The following is a 20,310-nucleotide window of genomic DNA, read 5'->3' as shown; positions in this document are numbered from 1 at the left end:
CAAAGGTGACGTGCTCACTTTCCTAGGCAGGACACACTCCATGATCAGGAAGCCCCCAGTGTCATGGGTCTGTCTCCCTCGTTCCATCATCTAACTTTGAGGGCAGGTGAGACTAGTTAGTCATGAACATCTGGCAAACCAATAGTTTCTCAAATATATTCTTACAGTGAGAGGTGGAAGGAACGCTGGGCTCCAATCAAGGCACCCAGGGTACCTTTCAGATCTACCACACACCTGCTATGTTTCTTGAGCGAGTCACCTTACTGATAGGAACAGAGCAAAGGGACAAAGTAGGTGATTAAATAGTTAATTCCTCTAAAGGGTCATAAGTAAAGAAAAAAGTATGGGAGACCCCCGTAAGTTAATGATCACCCAAGAAAGCAGGCCTACCTAGCAACAAAACCACACAACAGAAGGATGAGACATGCTCCCAAAACAATAAAACAATGGTGGAATGAGACCCATAACCTGCCCAGGGATGTCAGTAAGTTTATGACCCCTAAGACATGCTCTCTGCACACATAAAAGCAATAATTTGGGAAAGGTGACATTTCAAGGTGAAAGACCCTCATTACACTGAGACCTGAAATACTTTTTCCATAGCACCATGACAGTCCCAGATGGGCCCTATAGGGTCAAAAACTCCCCGCCTGGCATGTAGGAGGAGTTAATGATGGAAGACTCAAAGAGTGAGGAAGAAGGTGGTCTTCCCCCCTCCCCTCTTTTCCTTTGATTATAAAACTGTAGCCCACTAAGTTCTTGGGGTGGTACCCTCCTGCCAGCCCACTTGTAAACCTCACAAGCATCCCATATTAATAAATCGCTTCTTATCTATCACTTTGCCTCTCACTGAATTCTTCCTGCACTGAGACATAAAGAACTGGAGCTCCTCAGAGGCCCCCAAGATGCATGTCTGTAGTTTCATTACCTCTCTTAAGCCTTAATGTTTTAACCTGTAAAATAAAGGGATAATCTCTTGGTGGCTTTATAACATCTTTAGGAGCACAGAACCCTTTCTTTAAGAAGTCCAACAGGTTGAAATCAATGAAAGCAGTGCTACTCTAGTTGCAAGCACCCAGGGAAACAGCCCCACCTTGCCTCTTCCCTCCCACCTTCCCTCCTCCCTCCCACCTTCCCTCCTCCCTCCCACCTTCCCTCCTCCCTCCCACCTTCCCTTCGGTGCTGGCTGGAGAGAGACTGAATCAGGAGAAATGGGGCAGAAGGACACACCATGAGAGAAGGTCCTGGGTGAAGAGCAAGGTACAGAATGGCTGGAACACAGCAGCTCAGGAAGTGAGAATAGGGGGAAACAGTGCGGTTCAGGGAGGGAGAATATGGGGAAACAGTGACCTAAGGAACAAGCCACTCCTTGGATACATAAGAGAGGGAAGGACACAGGGCAAGTTGCTACCCCCAATACTGGAAAGACAGGCCGATACAGGGAGTCACAGCTTCCTGGAGCAGAGAGTCGCATACGGAACCAGTGCCAGGGTAGGAAAATTCACCGCAATTGATGACTCGCTGAAGGCTCAGTACAGACAACTCTGCAAGTTAAAAACTCCAGGGGGCCCCATCATAGGGGAGCCCACAATACTGTGAGATTTACTTCCAGGATTTCAACCAGGTTCCCACAGTGAATACCAGAGAAAATCCCTCTGGCTTCTGGCAGGGAGAGGAGAAAAGGAATAATTTTTAAATACTCCAAAGCACTCCGTTCTTAACAAGGCCTACCTTCCAGAAAAACTATTCACCAGAGCCTAACCTGGGTATTATCAAAGCCTAACTGACCTGTGGGAAGGGAAATACTCAACCCCAGCCCATTCTAGGCAACCTGCCCCACCTACAGGGGAATAAAAATACTGAGAAACTTGTGAAGTTCAAACTCCAGAGGCACAAGCTCACTAAAAGACTAAGCCCTAATCATAGGACTATACAACATTTCCTCACCTCCCACAAACGTCATCACCATATTACTAAAAGCCTATTCACAGCAGTTCCTTTTACCTAGAACATCATGTCCAGCTATCAACAAAAAATTACACGGCAAACCAAAAGGCAAAAATTTCCACGGTTTGAACAGACAAATAAGCATCAGAACCAGACATGGCATGGATGTTGGAAGTATTAGACCAGGAATTTAAAACAACTATGATTAATATGCTCAGGGCTCCAACGGATAAAGTAGACAGCATGCAAGAACAGATGAACAGTGTAAGCAGAGATGGAAATTCTATGAAAAAAACCAAAAAAGAAATGCTACAGATAAAAAACAGAGCAAAAAAAGAAAAAAGAAAAGAAAGATGCCTTGATTGGCTTACTAGTAGACTGGACACAGCTGAGGAAAGACTCTCTGAGCATATGGATATCTCAATAGAAGCCTCCAAAACTAAAAGACAAAGAGAACAATGACTGGGGGGTAAAAAGGAAAGAAAAAAGAACGAACATTTGACGACTATGGGACAACCACAAAAGATATAACATATGAATAATGGGAATATCAGAAGTAGAAGAGAGAGAAGGGAAAAGAAGAAACATTTGAAACAATAATGGATTATTACCCCAAACTAATGTCAGACACCGAACTACAGCTCCAGGAAGCTCAGAGAACACCAAGCAGGATAAATGCCAAAAAGTCCATACCTTGGGATATCATTTTCAAATTACAGAAAATCAAAGATAAAAAATTCTCAAAGAAGTCAGAGGAAAAAAACTACCTTACCCATAGAGGAACAAATATAATTACATCTGACCTCTCCTCAGAAACCACGCAAATAAAAGTAGACTGAAATATTTAAAGTGTTGAGAGAGAAAAAAAAAAACAACCCACCAACCTAGAACTCTGTAAACTGTGAAATTATCCTTCAAAGGTGAAGGAGAATTAAAAAAATAAAGCCTTTCTCAGACAAAAAAAAAAAAAAAATTGAGAGAATCTATTGCTAGTAGATTTGCCTTGCAAGAAGTATTAAGTTCCTTACAGAAAAGAAAAATAATACAGGTCAGAAACTCAACCAACATAAAGAAAGGAAGACTACTGAAGAAGGAATAAGTGAAAGTAAAATAAAAACTTTTATTATCCTATTCTAATTGATCTAACAGAAAACAGTTTGTTCAAAATAATAATACCAACAATGTATGCTTATGTATACATGTTATGTATGTTACGTTGAGGTATGTTTTATACATGTGTAAGCTTATGTTATGCATATATTATGTATGCATATGTATATATATTATGTAAATATGTGCTATGTATGCTTTATATATAAGTGAAATGTATAACAGCAATGATATAAGGATCTAGAGGAGGAAATTAGCATTATTTTGCTGTTATAAGGTACTCACGCAACCTGTGAAATGGAATAGTGTTATTTCAAAGTGGACTTGGATTAGTTGTAAACATATATTAGAAACTCTAGGGCAATCACTAAGAAAGTAAAAAAAAAAAGTCTAACTGATATGCCAAGAAAGGAGAGAAACGGAATCATATAAAATGCTCACTTAAAACCACAAAAGGCAGTTATGAGAGTGGAGGACAAAAACAGCAACAAAGAACAAGGACAACAAATAGAAACCAATAACAAAGACCGTATACATTAATCCAACTACATCAATAATCACTTTGAATATCAACAGTATCAATATACCAATTAAAAGACAGAAATTGTCAGAATGGATCAAAAATCTGCATACAACTATATGCTGTCTACAAGAAACCCTCTTTAAAATCATGACACAAATAGATTCAGTAGACAGAGATATATTGTGCTAACACTAATCAAAAGAAAGCAGGAGAGCTATATTAAATTCAGACAGAGTGGACTTCAAAGTAAGGGAAGTTATCAGGGATAAAGAAGGGCATGACATAATGATAAAGGGGTTAATCTTCCAAGAAGACATAACAATTCTTAATGTGTACACACCTAACAACAGAGCATCAAAAACTGACAGAACTGAAAGGAGAAACAGATGAATCCACTAACACAGAGGGAGACTTCAACACTCTTCCATCTGAAATAGACAAATCCAGCAGGCAAAAAAATCAATAAGGACAAAGTCAAACTCAACAACTCCATCGATCAATTTGAGGTAAACGTAAATGACATCTATAAATTACCTCATCCAACAGGAGCAGAATATACATTTTCCTCACATGAAACATTCATCAAGATAGATCACATTTGGGGCCATAAAACACACCTTAACAAAGTTAAAGAATAGAAATCATACAATGTCTGCTTTCAGACCACAATGGAATTAAACCAGAAATCGATAATGGAAAGGTAATAGGATCCCCAAGTATGTGGAGATTAAACAACACATTTCCAACTAATACATGAGTCAAAGAAGATGTCTCAAGAAAAATTTTAAAATATTTTTAACTAAATAAAAACATAAATTATTAAAATCTGTGGGATGCAGCAAAAGCAGTGCTTAGAGGGAAATTTATAGCACTGAATGTATATACTAGAAAAGAAGAAAGATCTAAAATCAATAATCTAAGTTTCTACCTTAGGAAACTAGAAAAAGAAGAGCAAATTAAATCCAAAGTAAGCAGAAGAAAATAAATAAGAATTAGGGCAGAAATCAATAAAATTGAAAACAGGAAATCAATACAGAAAAAAATGAAACCAAAGCTCGTTCTTTGAAAAGATCAATCAGTGTGATAAGCCTCTAGCCAGGCTAAGGCAAAAAGAGATGACACTAATTACTAATATCAGAGATTAAAGAGGGAAAAGTCATTACAGATTCCATGGAAATTAAAAGGATAAGCAAGAAATACAATGAACAACACTATGCCCATAAATTTTATAACTTATATGAGATGTACCAATCTGCTGAAAGACACAAACTGCCAAAACTCACACAAGAAAAAATAAACAATCTGAATAGGCATTTATCTATTTTTAAAATGGAATCAATAATAACCTTCCAAAATAGAAAGCACAGGCCCAGATGGGTTCACTGATGAATCCTACCAAACATTAAAGGAAGAAATTATATTACTTTTTAAAAAATATTTATTTATTTATTTATTTGGCTGCACTAGGTCTTAGTTGCAGCACACAGGATCTTCACTGTCATGTGCAGGAGTTTTAGTTGTGGCATGAGGGCTCTTAGTTGCGGCATGTGGGATCTAGTTCCCTGACCAGAGATTGAACCTGGGTCCCCTGCATTGGGAGCTCAGAGTCTTAACTGCTGGACCACCAGGGAAGTCCCAAGAAATTATACTAATTATCTACAATCTCTATCAGAGGATAGAAGCTGAGAGAATACTTCCTAACTCATTCTGTGAGGGCAGCATTCCCCTAATGCCAAACCAAAGACAGTATAAGAAAAGAAACTACAGACCATTTTCTCTTATGAACACAAATGCAAAATTCCTCAACAAAATATTAGCAAATCAAATTCAACAGTGTATAAAAAGAACTATACTTCACAACGAAGTGAGATTTATCCCAGCTATGCAAGACTCATTCAGCATTCTGAAATCAATTAATGTAAGCCATCACATCACAGACTAGGAAAGGAAAATCACATAATCATATCAATAGATGCAGAAAATGCATCTGACAAAATTCAACATCCATTCATGATAAAAAAAACTCTCAGTAAACTAGGAATAGAGGGAACTTTCTCAACTTGATAAAGACTATCTACAAAAAGCCTACAGCTGGACTTCCTAGGTGGCACAGTGGTTAAGAATCTGCCTGCCAATGCAGGGGACACAGGTTCGATCCCTGCCCCAGGAGGATACCACATGCCACGGGGCAACTAAGCCCATGTGCCACAACTATTGAGCCTGCGCTCTAGAGCCCATGAGCCACAACTATTGAGCCCATGTGCTGCAACTACTGAAGCCTACGTGCCTAGAGGCTGTGCTCCACAGTAAGAGAGGCCACCACAAAGAGAAGCCCATGCACCACAATGAATAGTAGCCCCCATTTGCCACAACTAGAGAAAGCCCGTGTACAGCAACAAAGACCCAGCACAACCAATAAAATAAATAAATAAATAAATAAAAGCCTACAGCCAACATAATACTTAATGGTAAGAAATCCAAAGAATTTCCACTAAGATCAGGTACAAGGCAAAGATGTCCCCTCTCAGCACTCCTTTTCAACTCTACTGGAAGTCCCTGATAATGCAGTAAGGCAAAGAAAAAAAATTTAAAATATTGGAAGGGAAAATATAAAACTGTTCGTAGATGACACAACTGTCTATGTAGAAAATCTGAAAGAATTAACCAAAAAACTCTTGGAACTAATAAGTGACTATAGCAAGGTTGCACAGTATGAAATTAATATACAAAATTCAATTGTTTTCCTATATACCAACAATGAACAAGTGGAATTTGAAATTAAAAACACAATATCATTTACATTAGCACCCAAGAAAGCAAAGTACTTAGGTATAAATCTAACTAGGAAAACCACAAAACTCTGATGAATGAAATCAAAGAACAAGATAAATGGAGAGATATTCCACACTCGCGGATAGAAAGACTCAATATTATCAGTTTGTCCCAATGTAATCTATAGATTCAATGCAATCCCAATCAAAATCCTAGTAAGTTATTTTGTGGTTATCAACAAACTGATTCTAAAGTTTACATGGAGAGGGGAAAGACCCAGAATATTCAACACAATACTGAAGCAGAACAAAGCTGGAAGACTGACACTATTCTACTTTGAGGCTTACTATAAGGCTGTGGTAATCAAGACAGTGTGGTATTGGCACAAGAAGGGTCAAATACATTAATGGAACATAGTAGAAAATCCAGAAATAGAACCATACAAATACAGTCAACTGATCTTTGACAAAGAAGCAAAGACAATACAATGCAGCAAAGATAACCTCTTCAACAAATGGTGCTGGAACAATGAGACATCCACGTGCAAAATAAAGAATCTAGACACAAACCTTATACCCGTCACAAAAATTAACTCAAAAGGGATCACAGATGTAAATGTAAAACTCAAAACTACAGAACGCCTACAAGATAGCACAGAAGAAAACCTACACGACTTTGGGTATGGTGATGCCAATTTACAATACCAAAGACATGCTCTTGAAAGAAATAACTGATAAGCCAGACTTGATAAAAATTAAAAATTTCTGCTCTGTGAAAGACAACAGCAAGAGAATTAGACGACAGCCACAGACTGGAAAAATATATTTACTAAAGACACATTTGATAAAGGACTGCTGTCCAAAATACACAAAAAACTCTTAAAACTCAATAAGAAGAAAACAAACAACCCAATTTAAAATGGCCAAAGACCTTAACAGACACTCCACCAAAGAAGACACAGAGGTGGCAAATAAGCACATGAAAAATGCTTCACATCATACGTCATCATATGACAAAAATCTGACAACACGAAATGCTGGCAAGGATGTGGAGCAACAGGAACTCTCCCTCGTCGCTGGCGGACTGGTTGGCAATTCTCTTATAAAACCAAACATACTCTTACCATATGATCCAGCAACCATGTTCCTTGGTATTTACTCAAAGAAGCTGAAACATTATGTCCATATAAATACTGCACACAGATATTTATAGCAGCTGTATTCATAGTAGCCAAAAAGTGGAAAGCACCCAAATGTTCATCAACTGAAGACTGGATAAACAAAATGTGGTATACCCACATAATGGAATATTGTTCCTCCATAAAAAGAAATGAAATACTAATACGTACTATGACATGGATGAACTTTAAAAACGTCACGCTCCGTGAAAGAAGCAAGACACAGAGGATCACATACTGTATGATGTCATTTACATGAAACATCCAGAACAGACAAATCCACTGAGACAAAAAGTAGATTAGTAGTTACCAAGCACCAGATAGGAAGGGGCTTGGGGGAAAAGGGAAGGGACTGCTAATGGGTGCTGGGCTTCTTTCTGGGGTAATGAAAACGTGCTAAAATTGATTGTGATGATACTCTTTCAGCTCTGCAGTCTGGGAGCCTTGTGACCTTAGACAAGGACTCTTCCTGAGCCAACTGCTGTCTCTGTAAAATGTCAACTATGAGACCTACCTCACAGAGTCAAGCAATTAAATTAAACCATGAGTGTGAAAGTGTTTCACAGCATCAGGCACGTAACAGGCGTTCTGTACAAGCTAAAAAAATAACGAAGGATGCGAAAGTACCTGTGACAAATACCTTCACAAATGTCAGGTGGTTTTACAATTTCATATATAAAAGTATACATTATCAGAAATAAGCTATTTTCAGTTTCACGTGCTGCTTTCCAAAGACTCACTTGAGCTCAGTGCCCCACTGTTTCAAAGAGAAGTTAATGGAATTTGGATGCCCTGGGGCGGGCTGATTTGCAGCTTGCTCTCCCACCAGCTCTCCAGGGGCAGTTTCCACAGCTAGGACATTTCTGGCTTTTTCTGCAGAAGCATTTGGGTGTGGGTTAATTAAATCTGAAAGAAAGGCAAACAAGTGTCAGTTACTCAAAGTTTCCAGAGGGAATTTGATATCCTATATAACACGCTACCTTGATATAGTATATAAAAATCTACATAATAAATATTATAGTATATTTTTAATGCGTACTACATAAAAATACAATCTGTGGGTGGCTAAGGTGTTCTGCAACCATTTTTATCTAAAGTAGACCCATATTCCTCAAAGGAAGGTTGTATATGCTTCAAACCACCAAGTGTTAATAGCATTGGCCCACGGAAAGAAGTTAGGGCTCTCCTCCGCTGTCTTGTATCAGTAAATCCAGTATAGAGCTGTGATCATGGTCCACTCCCCTATGCTGATAAGGAACAATTTCCAGGATAAACTGTTAGGTTAAAAAAAAGCAAAGTGCAGACCAGATTACACTAACGCCCTTTTCTGTAAGAAAGTGAGTGGAACAGTAAATATACATACTTGCTAATCGCAAATAGTGACACTGAAAAAATAAGTTTGCATACAAAGGATAGCAGCTCAGTAAATTCATAGGCAAATGCACTGATGCTAAAGCATGATCAAATTTCAGAACATATCTTTAAAAATGTAAGCATTTGAAATATTTAAGATTGCAATGATACGATGCCCAGAATTTGCTTCAAGATAACATTTTGTTATTTAACAAATAAATAATATTTGCCTCAAATAACATGTTATTTGCTTCCAAATAACAAAATTAAGCAGGTAAGTATATCAATGAAACAAACTGGGTCATGAAATACAAATTGTTGAAACTACCTAAGAAACATGTGGGTAATATTATGTTATTTTTTCTTTGCATAGTCTTAAAATTTCCCATAATAAAAACTTACTTTCCTAATGTGTTGATAAAATGTATCCAACAACAAATACTTTGTATTCTTCCAAACGATATAAGCCCTCTGAGAACATACCTTTGTAAACAGAATTTAACATTGTTTTACAATAATCAATTTGATCTAGGGTCTTCCCTTGTGGTCCAGTGGTTAAGAAAGGGACGCAGGGGATGCAGGTTTGATCCTTGGTCGGGGAACTAAGATCCCACATGCCATGGGGCAACTAAGCCCACACACCACAACTAGAGAGAAGCCCGTGCATCACAATGAAGAGCCTCCTCACTGCAATGAAAGATCCCTCGTGCCACAACTAAGACCCAATGCAGCCAAAATAAAAAATTTTTTTGACCTATACTCCTCTTGAATAAAGCATTCCTACATTGGCAATATCAACCATCACTTTCAGTGGAAACAGATCAGAATGGAATGCCAAACACTAAAGTCCATTAAAAAAATTACTTTCTAATCAGATGAGCACACAACCTAAGTTCACTTAGGACAGGTCACTGTGAAGGTCACTGAGCACTGGTAGAGAAGGCAGAGCACAGGGAATCCTGGACTCAGGGGCCCTTGAAAACTGATGTTCCAAACAAGAACACCTGGACTTCCCTAGTGGCGCAGCGGTTAAGAATCTGCTTGCCAATCCAGGGAACATGGGTTCAATCCCTGGTCTGGGAAGATCCCACATGCTGCAGAGCAACTAAGTCCGTGAGCCACAACTACTGAGCCTATGTGCTGCAACTACTGAAGCCCACGGGCCTGGAGCCTGTACTCCGCAATAGGAAAAGCCACCTCAATGAGAAGCCCTCATACCACAACGAAGAGTAGCCCCCACTTGCCACAACTAGAGGAAGCCCACGCACAGGAACGAAGATCAATGCAGCCAAAAATAAATAAATAAATAAATAAATAAATAAATAAATAAATAAAGTTCTTAAAAAAAACGAAATGAGAGCACCTTATGACAGGCTCACACTTTGTTGGCAGGTCACTAAGTTGACCACAGTCAGCATGGGAAGGGTTCCGCGAACACAATGGGAAAAGTATGCTGGGTGTGACACGAACTGACTGCCGTGTATCCGTGAGGGGAACTGGGGCCTTGCCAGGAAAGTCAACACCTGGCTCATGGTAGGGTTCTGAGTAGGAAAAGCAAGAGGGTGTGTTAGGAGACAGAAGAACTATGGGGTTGGCAATGGATTACAAGATTAAGTCAAAAAGGCCAGAAGTTACAAACCACCACTGATTCCTGATTCTTGGTTCAAATCACCACTGTTTATGAAGCACTAGGTGCTGAGGGTACAACAAACAATAAGACAGAGTTCTTGCCCTAAAGGAGAACACATCTAGGAGAAAGATATAAAATAATGAAATGTTAAGCTCCAAGTCACCAATGAATTGAGTCCCTGGTATCCAAAGTTTCCTCTGAGCCTTAGGGTCCAAGAGATGCCTTGGGGATTTTCAGAGGGAGAGAAGGAAGGAGTTCCACCCTCAGCTTCAACCACAGTGGTTCCTCTTTTCACTCTTTTATGCCCTGGAGTTCCTCTCGAGATTTCATTTGGAAAAAAAGAGTTCTAATAAACAAAAAATAAGTTCAAATACCACTAACCAGGTCCAGTTTCCCCTACCTACTTCATCTGTCAGGACACAGAAGTCCAGAGCCAGGGCTAGAAGGCAGTCACCTCCCCCTGAAGTGACAACCACCACATGGTGCGTGCAGTGACTGTACCTGGTAGAGGCGGGCACCCAACATTTGTGTGTGTCAGTCAGTGGACACACAGGTGTACCTCCTCTATTTCAGACCCAGGCTTCCTGGAAGCTGTTCTTTCACAGACCCCTCACAGGCAAAGCATTACAACTTTAAGCCAAGCCAGAAATAAATACAATGCACTTCACCTGTTTCAGTTTCAAGTGGAGTCCAGCCCCTTCTTCCTGTGTGGGTTGGCAGAAGGTGAGGAGCGGCCCCTCTGTGGGTGAGACTGTCAAGTGCTCTTGCACAGCCAAGCACCTGCTACCAGGACGCCCAGGCCCTGCAGCAGCCCTGGGCCCACACTGGAAGTGCTTCCTGAGGAACTCAGGCCCTGGGGGTGGGGTGCAGAAAAGGGACGGGAGGCCAGGGAGGATGTTGGCAAAACAAACCGTTTCTAAAAGTCATTATTTGGCATGAAAAAGAAGCCATTTCCCAGTTTTAGCTATTATTGTTTTGTCTGGTTTTTGGTTTTTAAGAGACCACGTGAGATTTCCTTAATTAAAAGCGGAGCTGCTGGCTTCTCCTCAATACATGTCCTAACATTAGCATTCAGGGAACTGCCTCAAGAAGGACACAAACTAGGACAGGGCAGTATTTCCTTGAAGTCTTTAAGAGGATGGATTGGATTCATGAACATGTGCTTTATCTTGCAGCTACAGTGGGGACAGAAAGTCTGTGCTTGAAGAGCTTTGGTGTTTAGACCTTCTGTTTTTTTTTGAAATTTTCAAATGCTTAAATGACACCTGTGAGAGAGTTTAGGACAACAAATTTTATATTTCCTGGGTTCTGATCCCCGCACATCCTCTATCATTCCACTATGGCCACTCCCAGATCTCCAGGCCCTCGTCCCGCTGACCGCCTTCTAACACCGCAAGGGAGGCTCCTGCGCACGCCTGGGCGCCTCCGTGAGTCTCCCCTCACCTGCCCCGAGCCCCACCACAGGCAATCTCGCAGAAGGCAGAATGGAGTTCCCAAGATGCAGTGTCATCCAAGAAAGAAGGGGAAAAGCACTCAGAAAAGGCCACTCCCACGTGTGTCAAAGATACTGCAAAAAAGAGCCTGCAGGTCCCCACCGGGAACTGAAGGAGGACACCCAGAGTGGGGTTAGCCTGAAAAAAAGCTTTTTTCCCTTTATCAAAGTGGGTTTAACTCACACTGTGAAGGAGTGGTCCGGAGCAGTAGCTACCTTCCAAGTGAGGGCACAGTGTGCATCTAACCCCAAAAGGAAGCAGCAGCAAGCTACCAGGTCTGTGTCCCCAGAGTGGGCCAGTCCACGTGTCTAGTTAATTACATGTCCATCTGCCATCTCCCATGCCTCACCAAGGATGCAAATCTTGTGACAACTGGACCCCGGCCTGATTTGCTAACAGCTGCATACCCAACAGCAGGCATAGAGAAGGGACTCGATAAACACTGGTAAAACGGCTGAAGGAGTGAATGAGAGACTGCCGTGGCGCGGCAGGGAGGGCCTTCTGCGGGCTGAGGAAATCGGGCAGGAGGCAGCAGGCCCCTGTGGTCCTCTAGGGAACTGTGCTCATCACCCCTCCTGGCTCCCCCCTCCTGCCATCTCGGCTCTGAGAGACCCCCTGAATTAGGGGTGGGGGAGCACACCTGACCCCACGGCTTCCCTCTCTTCCCCTCTCCCCGCTGCCGTGAGCTCCTGCACCCAGCTCAGTGTCCCAGCGCCCACCCGCCAACTTACTGTGCCCCATCCCACCCAGAGCCAGGCCCAGCCTGTCTGCATCTCCACAGGCACCACACTCCAGCCCACCATGAGCAGCCTCCTCCGGATTTTCTCCAGGAAGCTCCCACAGGCTCCCCCAGAGATACAGCTGGAACCTAACCCTGCTCATCGTCTCCCCCCTTTCACAGCCTGATGTTAGGAATCACAGAACCTTCCATCCAGAAGGAATCGGAGAGCATCTTGTTCCCAGATGGGGAAAGTGTGTGCATGTGGTTCCATAAGCTTTCTGCACATGATCAGGCTGCCTCTCAGCTACACGGCTGATAATCACCGTGACCTACACTTTAAAACAACACATGGCATTTTGCAGTATTTTACAAACAGGATAACATAAAAGCACAGCTTCTTTGATAACTTTAGGGAGCTGTGACATTAAGTGATCCCATGGAATTCCTGTGGCTCTGCGACTGCGGGGTCTGCGTCCCACCCCACGGTTTCCCTCCTGCCAGTTCCAGCACTTGAACAGAGAGCGCGCACACCGGGGGAGGACTAGGACGAGCGGCCACCTCCCCTCCCCTCCCCCTGCTCCCACACAAGCCACCAGCTCGGCAGTTACTCTCTCGGCTGCTTCAGAGGAGGAAATATGTGGTCATCCCTCAAACCGTCTTCACCATACATTTTCTGCAAGAAATCCTCCCAACCTCAAACAGGCACTTTGGCACTGAAGCCTCCTGTGATCATGAGGGCTTCTGTGCTCCTGAACTCTCAAGAAGTCTTAAAAACAGTCTTGCTCTCCTTGGCTTGTCTGCCTATTAGTTTACAAGGGAAATGAAGCAAACAGAACATGCTGGACATCCATCTTGTAATGAGGCTGTCGGCTCACTACACGCCTCCTCTGCATTCTGGCTACCTCATTCCCAACAGCTATGAAGGTCTGCAGACTCTTAATTTTATCTTTGCAAATTATTCCTTTGTGTTGAAACTAGGTCTTTATCTACCAAACAGGGAAGACACGCAGAGCGGTGTTTGAGGCGTGGCAGACACGCAGAGCGGTGTTTGAGGCGTGGCAGACACGCAGAGCGGTGTTTGAGGCGTGGCAGACACGCAGAGCGGTGTTTGAGGCGTGGCAGACACGCAGAGCGGTGTTTGAGGCGTGGCAGACACGCAGAGCGGTGTTTGAGGCGTGGCAGACACGCAGAGCGGTGTTTGAGGCGTGGCGTACTCTCAGAGGCCAGGCTGCAGGTGGAGGCAGACGGATCAGATAAAACGGAGACAAACTCATCCCACTTTCTAGCACTCGACGGACTGACACAGAGCTGCAAATTTCAGTCACAAAGATGAACAGATTCTTACTCTGGAAACACGAACTCTAGAAAACAAATTTAATGCAGGCGATTACGTGACCGTGCCAGCTGCCTATCCAATACCCAGTCCAGCTCTTCTTCACAGGCCCTGGTGTTGATGGTGGCCACACACTCAGCTGAAACACTTGCCTCCTCAAATTCCATTCCATCTAGGGGATGGCCCTGTGACATAGTTCTAGTTAATGAGGCACAAAGCAAGAGTTTCTGGGAAAGCTTTCTCCTTTTTGACACAGGTTTCACTCCCAAAGGCAGCTGGCACGAGGAGGGAAGCTGATACTCTAAGGCTGGAGAACAGAACGGGTCCCTCAATGGCACTGGGGCGGAGCTCCGCCAGTGATGAACTGCCATCATGAGACAAACAAATCTCTACCTGTAAGTCCCTATTAGGCTTCCTGTTACTGCAGCTGAACAGAATCCTAACTGATTCAAAATGATAATATCATATACGTATGTATACGTGTGTGTGTATATATATATCTTCACCGTGAACAATGCAGTTTCCCATCTGATCCTCATAACAGAACTACGGGGGGGTGGGGGCAGGTGGGAGACAAGGTTGTTAGTAGTATTCCTTCCAAACCCGTCCAGCCAGCTGCCTGGGCCTGGGACCTGGACAGCACCCTCTGCCTCCCTCTCCCTCAAAGCTAATTCCACCTTTTAATCCTCCAGTCCTCCCATCATACAATCTCCCAACTCTGCCCACTTTTTTCCATCTTCTCTGCTGCAACCCTACTCAAGGCTACTACGATTTCTAGGCTGGACCAGCCTTCTAACTGGTCTCCCTTCCTCTTGTCTTGCCAAGGAATCCACTGTCTCCCACTCAGCCGTGGTTAATCATCTCAAACGCACATCCAACCCTATCAACGGTTGTGCCTTTCCAGGTCGGGTCCCTGATCACCCATCCAGGTTTCTCGTAGTCACTCCTGCCCACCCTCTTTACCTTCGAGTCAGGCCTTGATCTCTAGGGTCTCCAGGCCTTTCCTTTCCCTGCTTCACAAGGCCGGCTTTTACCTGACCTTCAGGACTCAGTTCACCCATCTCCTAGTCCAGAAGGCTTCTCAGACACCACCAGCACCCTACCCTCCAACACCCACATGCAGGTAAGCTTTCTGTGCTCACCTCTGGCCCTGTGCTTACCAGACTGCATTGTGCAGTCCTCTTTACCTGTCTGGGTCCCTCACTAGACCACACACTCCTTGAGAACATGGTCCATGACTTATTTGTCTTTATATCCTAGGCACTGGCACAATGCCTAGCATACAAGGATGCCTGGAGTGAAAGACTGAACGAACAATCTCCATTTTACAGATGAAGAAACTGAGGCTCAAAAAGAGAGAGGTACGCTCAAGACATTATAGCAGGGGTCAGCAAACTTCTTCATAAAGGCCCAGACAGCAGTAGAGATTTTATACTGGTGAGCCAAAGGGTCTCTGTGACAACTATTCAACTCTACCACTAGTGTGCAAAAGCAGCCACAGACAACACATGAACAAATGAGTGGTGCTTCATTCCAATAAAACTTCATTTCCACAGGCTGCAGTCTGTTGCCCTTTACCAGAGAGAAAATGACTCCCTCAGAGTCCGACAAATAGTAAATATCAGAGCCAAGGCTCAAACCCAGGCCCACAGGGATCCTTCCACCACACAGAGCTGCCTTCCAAGATACAACTGCCTGTCCCTGGGAAACATTAATTCCCCATATCTTTCCCCATGTTGACTTTCAGTGCTAGGAGGGTACGGATGGGTGACACCAATCAGACAACAAATGAAAATGTTACCAAAAACTGGGTAACAAGGAGAGGACAGTTTTATTTTTTAATGTAAATGGGAGTGATAAAAACGTCTGTCTTCAGTCCTAGCTAGTTAGCGTGATTCAGGATAAGCTGAGCAGATGACTTCAGAAACATCACAGAGCACTGCTACATACCTTGACACACTTTATCTTTTAACCAATTTTTATCTAAAATGATGACTAAAAAAAAGAGAGGGGGACTAAAATCTAGCTTTTTCTTCTTGACTTCCTCCTTCAGACTTTCTGACTTCCTGAATAATTACAGTCTTACAAATGGCCTGGTCTTCCAAAGTTTCCTGATTTGTTCTTAGAAGCTATCTAAAAACTGGCAAACGTTCAAAATTACATTTGTTTCTGCACATAAAACCTTCCAAGGCATTCCACTGCGCTTAGGAGAGTCCACACCCCAAGCCCAGAGGTCCAGGCCCTCCCCTCCCTGGTCTGGGTGTGCCTCCAAGCTTAGCTCACTGCCCTACTGCCTTCCTCCTCTGGCCACACACTCCTTCCGGCTCCTGGAGGGCACTGCGCTCCTCTTACCTGGCCTGACACCTGGTCATCTTCAGGTCTCGGAGAGGGTCCGCACCCACCCCAAAGCTGTGCTCGGCCCATTCATGGCCCTTGGTATCCTGTACCTTCCCTCTCACGCGATCTCACTTCTTCTTCACGCGGCTTGACTAGAAACTCTGTGAAGGGGGATCCAAGCCCAGCACGGGCATCCTCTTGCTGAATACATGAGTAAATGCCAGAGGGCGGCAACTCTGAATCCCCATGATAGAGTCCCAAAACCAAATGCAGAGAACCAGACGGGGGCTGCAGTTGTTCTGCGGTCTCCCTAGCCTTAGCACGTCAGCTGTAAAGAAGGAAGGATGCATGTTATAAAGAGACAACAGGGCTAGGCACCATGCCTTTGGCCCTCCTCTCAGTCTCACGCCTGAGCCTCCCTCAGACAGCAGCACTGGATGTCCTCAGAACCAAGGAACCAAGGCAAAGTGAGCCTCACCCGTGCCAGAGGCACTAGCTGCCACCTTGAATGCTGCTGGTTTCCCGGCAGGGTTTCCAAATGTTCCAAGGGACTGATATGGAGTTATAGAGCTTCTTTTGATCAAAGCACTATAATAGTGGCTTTTAAAAAACTCAGTCATCAATGAGCAGAAGTGCAAACTAAACATAGAGGGCATTTTGGCTTGAAAACAGAGGCATCCCCTCAGCTCCTGCTGTCATGAGTGTTAAGACATTCATGAAAACAACCATGTTAAGAACTCTCACAGCACAGCACATCAAGAGGAATGAGGTACACAGAGTCATTTCTCACTGACCAGAGGGTTAACCTGCTGCTTGGTAAAAACAAGGCTGGCAGGAAAACAGGGACTTGGAGGAAAAAAATAATTTAAAAAGTCCAAGAAGGCAACGGACTTTCCAAATGCCTTCGTTTCCAAAACAAGTCGGCTGCACACATGCCAAGGCCACCACTGATTTACAGGGAGCTTGACTATAGCCTGTGTTCTCCTGAGCAATGGTCCCGCAGGTGTTACCAAGCTGAGACCACACCTCTTTACAGGCATGAGAACTAGCCCATACTGGCCAAATTCCAACGTGCACTCCTTCCATCCTTAAAAAATGCTGGTGTGGTGGCCTGGCCTTTTCACGCCTTACTTCAGGGCCCAGGGGTGGGCTTTTTCCGGGCCTGCTCTTTTCTCACATGAAGAAAGGGGCTATAAACACAGCCCCAGCTCCACAGTCCCTGCAAGGGCCGGGATGGGGCAACTATGTGAGTAACTGTCATGCTGCTCTTTTATGTAACAGGGCTCATCACAGCCACACAGTCATGAGACGATCACGGGGCTTTAATCTTTGATATTCAAATATAAAACCACATTATCTCCACACTGCAATCGGCCAGGGATTAGCATGAGTTACGGAAATACCACAGATCCAGGATAAAATGGAATTAGTGTCTGACAGTTAAAATATTTCCAAGAAGCATCACTGAATCACAGTGAGTGCTTTGAGAACATCTGTGCACAGGGCTGCGGGCGTGGGTGCTTCACCTTCAGACAGGGTAGAGAGCAGGCTGGCCCTGGAGCCAGACTGGACTTCAGCGCCACGACACGATACCACTGCCCTTAGGCGTACCATCTCTTCAGGGTGCTTAGCAACAGCCTTGCCTGGCTCCTGAGGTTGTCGTTGGGCTTGAATACAATGCTGTACAGGGAAGCAGAAGCCCTCAGCAACTATGGGATGCAGCCCATTCATAAGGGATCATCTCCATTATTTTTATTCTCAATTCCTCTGCTAAGCTGACTTGCTACATCAAACGGCGATAGACAAAGCACTGACACAGGTGCCCTCCATTTCTGACCTACCTGTGTTATCTCTGGCCACGAGACCCTTAGAAAAATCCCCAGGAGTCGGGGAGGTCCTGCTGTCCCACTTCACCATGTCAAGGCTGTTGCAATATTCCCATCTCTTCTGCTGAAGCTCTTGTAACCAGTACGTCATGAGCTGACGATTAGGGGCCTAAAAAGCGGGAGGGGAAAAAGTGTTATGGCCACCAATAACATAGAGAGCTTAAAAGAATAATTATGTTTTGTGAGGACAGACTGGACACCTTGCCACATGAACGGGAGAGTTAAGAAGAACAGGTCAAAGAAATTTCAATTTCAAGATTAGCAACTTTTGTTCACTACAATTGGTCAAGAAAATAGCAATTTTTACATAAAGCATTTAACCCAAATAATGAGAACTCTTTTTAAATTCTAAAATTACAGGATGATACGATATAACATTTTCCTCAAAAGGTTTTAGGAAGGCTTAATATTCCCAGTGCCCTTTCCCTCTGAGCACCTATAAATTCTATCTTAAGAAGTCAAAGCTCACATGGGAATGGATGACATCCCTGCCAAATCAAATCAAAGAATGGTACTTAGATCCCGTCAGCATCTGGGAGAGTGACCGATGAAAACCGCAGATTAAAAGCTAGAGGGAACATCTACTACGATGGCTAAAATTTTTTAAAATTGATAATACCAAAGGCTGGAAAGGATACAGAACAACTGGAACTTTCATTCAGTGCTGGTAGGAATGTAAAATGGTGCAGCTCTTTGGAAAACAGTTTGGCAGTTCCTGATAAATATACACTTACCAAGTGACCCAGCAACCCCACTCCTAGGTATTCACCCAAGAGGAATAAAAACATACATTCACACAAAAATCTGCATGCGAATGTTCAGAGGCTTTACTCATAATCACCAAAAAGCAAAAACAAACCAAACGTCCTTCATCTGGTGAACAGATAAACTGCAGCAAGTCCGTAACGTGGAATACTATTCAGCAACAAAAAAGGAGCAAACCACTGATTCACACAACGCAGATGAGTATTACATGCATATGTGAAAGAAGCCAGTCCCAAAAGGCTACATACCGTATGATTCCATTTACATGACATTCTTAAAAAGGCAAAATTATAGGGACAGAAGACAAATCTGTGGTTTCCAGGGCTTGGGTGAAGGGAGTGGCTGACTACAGAGGGGCAGCACGAGAGGATTTTGGGGTGATCAACCTATTCTGCATCATGACTGTGGGGGCAGACACATGCCTCTATGCATCTGTCCAACCTCAAAGAACTATATACCACAAAGAGTGACCTTCACTACAAGCATTAAAAAAAAATCAACCAAGATATAGAGGGAACCCAAAACAATGAACCTAGCTACAAACAAACAAACTAGATGGCAGGTTGGGTCACAGGTCTCCAGGAGTCCCAAGGAGAAGGATGCCATGGCACAGCACGGTTATGGGAATCAATGGCATCCAGTAAGGTGTAGAGACATCAGACACAGTGGTTTTAAAAATTATAAATTCTACCCCAGGGTCAGAGGCAATCTGGAAAACTGCTCTGTAGGCCCAAAAGCAAGTGACAAGCCAGAGACCAAATCTCTACTGTCCACAAGCAAAGGATGACCTCCAAGTGCTCTGGCTACAACCTGGGGTCTTTTTAGTGACACCTGCAGGCATAGCCCCGGTAAGGAAAACTACTCACTACATGATCTCTGGGCATCTTACGGAAAATCCCTCCAACTATCAGACAAGCCATCGTTTCATCCATACATTCAACCAACACTGACTATTAACATTTATCTATCAGGAACCTGGAATCAGGGCTTGTGAGAAAGATAGGAAAAATAAATCAGTAGTTTCAAGAGTGTGTTAAGAGGTCAGAGGGGGTGAGGTGGGGCTGGTGTGACAGGAGAGGGCAGAGGAGATGGGGCAAGGTTCAGGTACTGAAAGTTTAGGAAAACTGCTACCTATAGATTCAAAAGGTTCACAGTATTGGCTTAATGTCTCTCTTCTCCAGTAAACATAAACTCTGAGACTTCTCCATTTTTCTAGTATCAAGCTCAGTGCCAGACACAAATCTGCTGAATAAATGAGTGAAG

General features: G+C 43.4%; 1 protein-coding gene across 2 annotated transcripts in view; it reads right to left on the bottom strand.

The window, feature by feature from the left end:
* Positions 1–20,310, bottom strand: part of TBC1D2B (TBC1 domain family member 2B) — an 84,070-nt gene that overhangs the window by 46,234 nt on the left and 17,526 nt on the right. For both annotated transcript variants that reach the window (XM_057723561.1, XM_057723560.1), the window contains exons 2-3: positions 18,238–18,391; positions 8,270–8,435 (exon numbers count right to left, since the gene is read on the bottom strand). In XM_057723561.1, coding sequence (XP_057579544.1) covers positions 8,270–8,435; positions 18,238–18,391 — 320 coding nt within the window. The remainder of the gene's footprint in view (positions 1–8,269; positions 8,436–18,237; positions 18,392–20,310) is intronic.

This window comes from Hippopotamus amphibius, chromosome 2 (assembly GCF_030028045.1).
Source record: "Hippopotamus amphibius kiboko isolate mHipAmp2 chromosome 2, mHipAmp2.hap2, whole genome shotgun sequence".
Taxonomy (NCBI): domain Eukaryota; kingdom Metazoa; phylum Chordata; class Mammalia; order Artiodactyla; family Hippopotamidae; genus Hippopotamus; species Hippopotamus amphibius.
The sequence above is the reverse complement of the archived record's forward strand: the minus strand, read 5'-3'. Positions and strand labels throughout refer to the sequence as shown.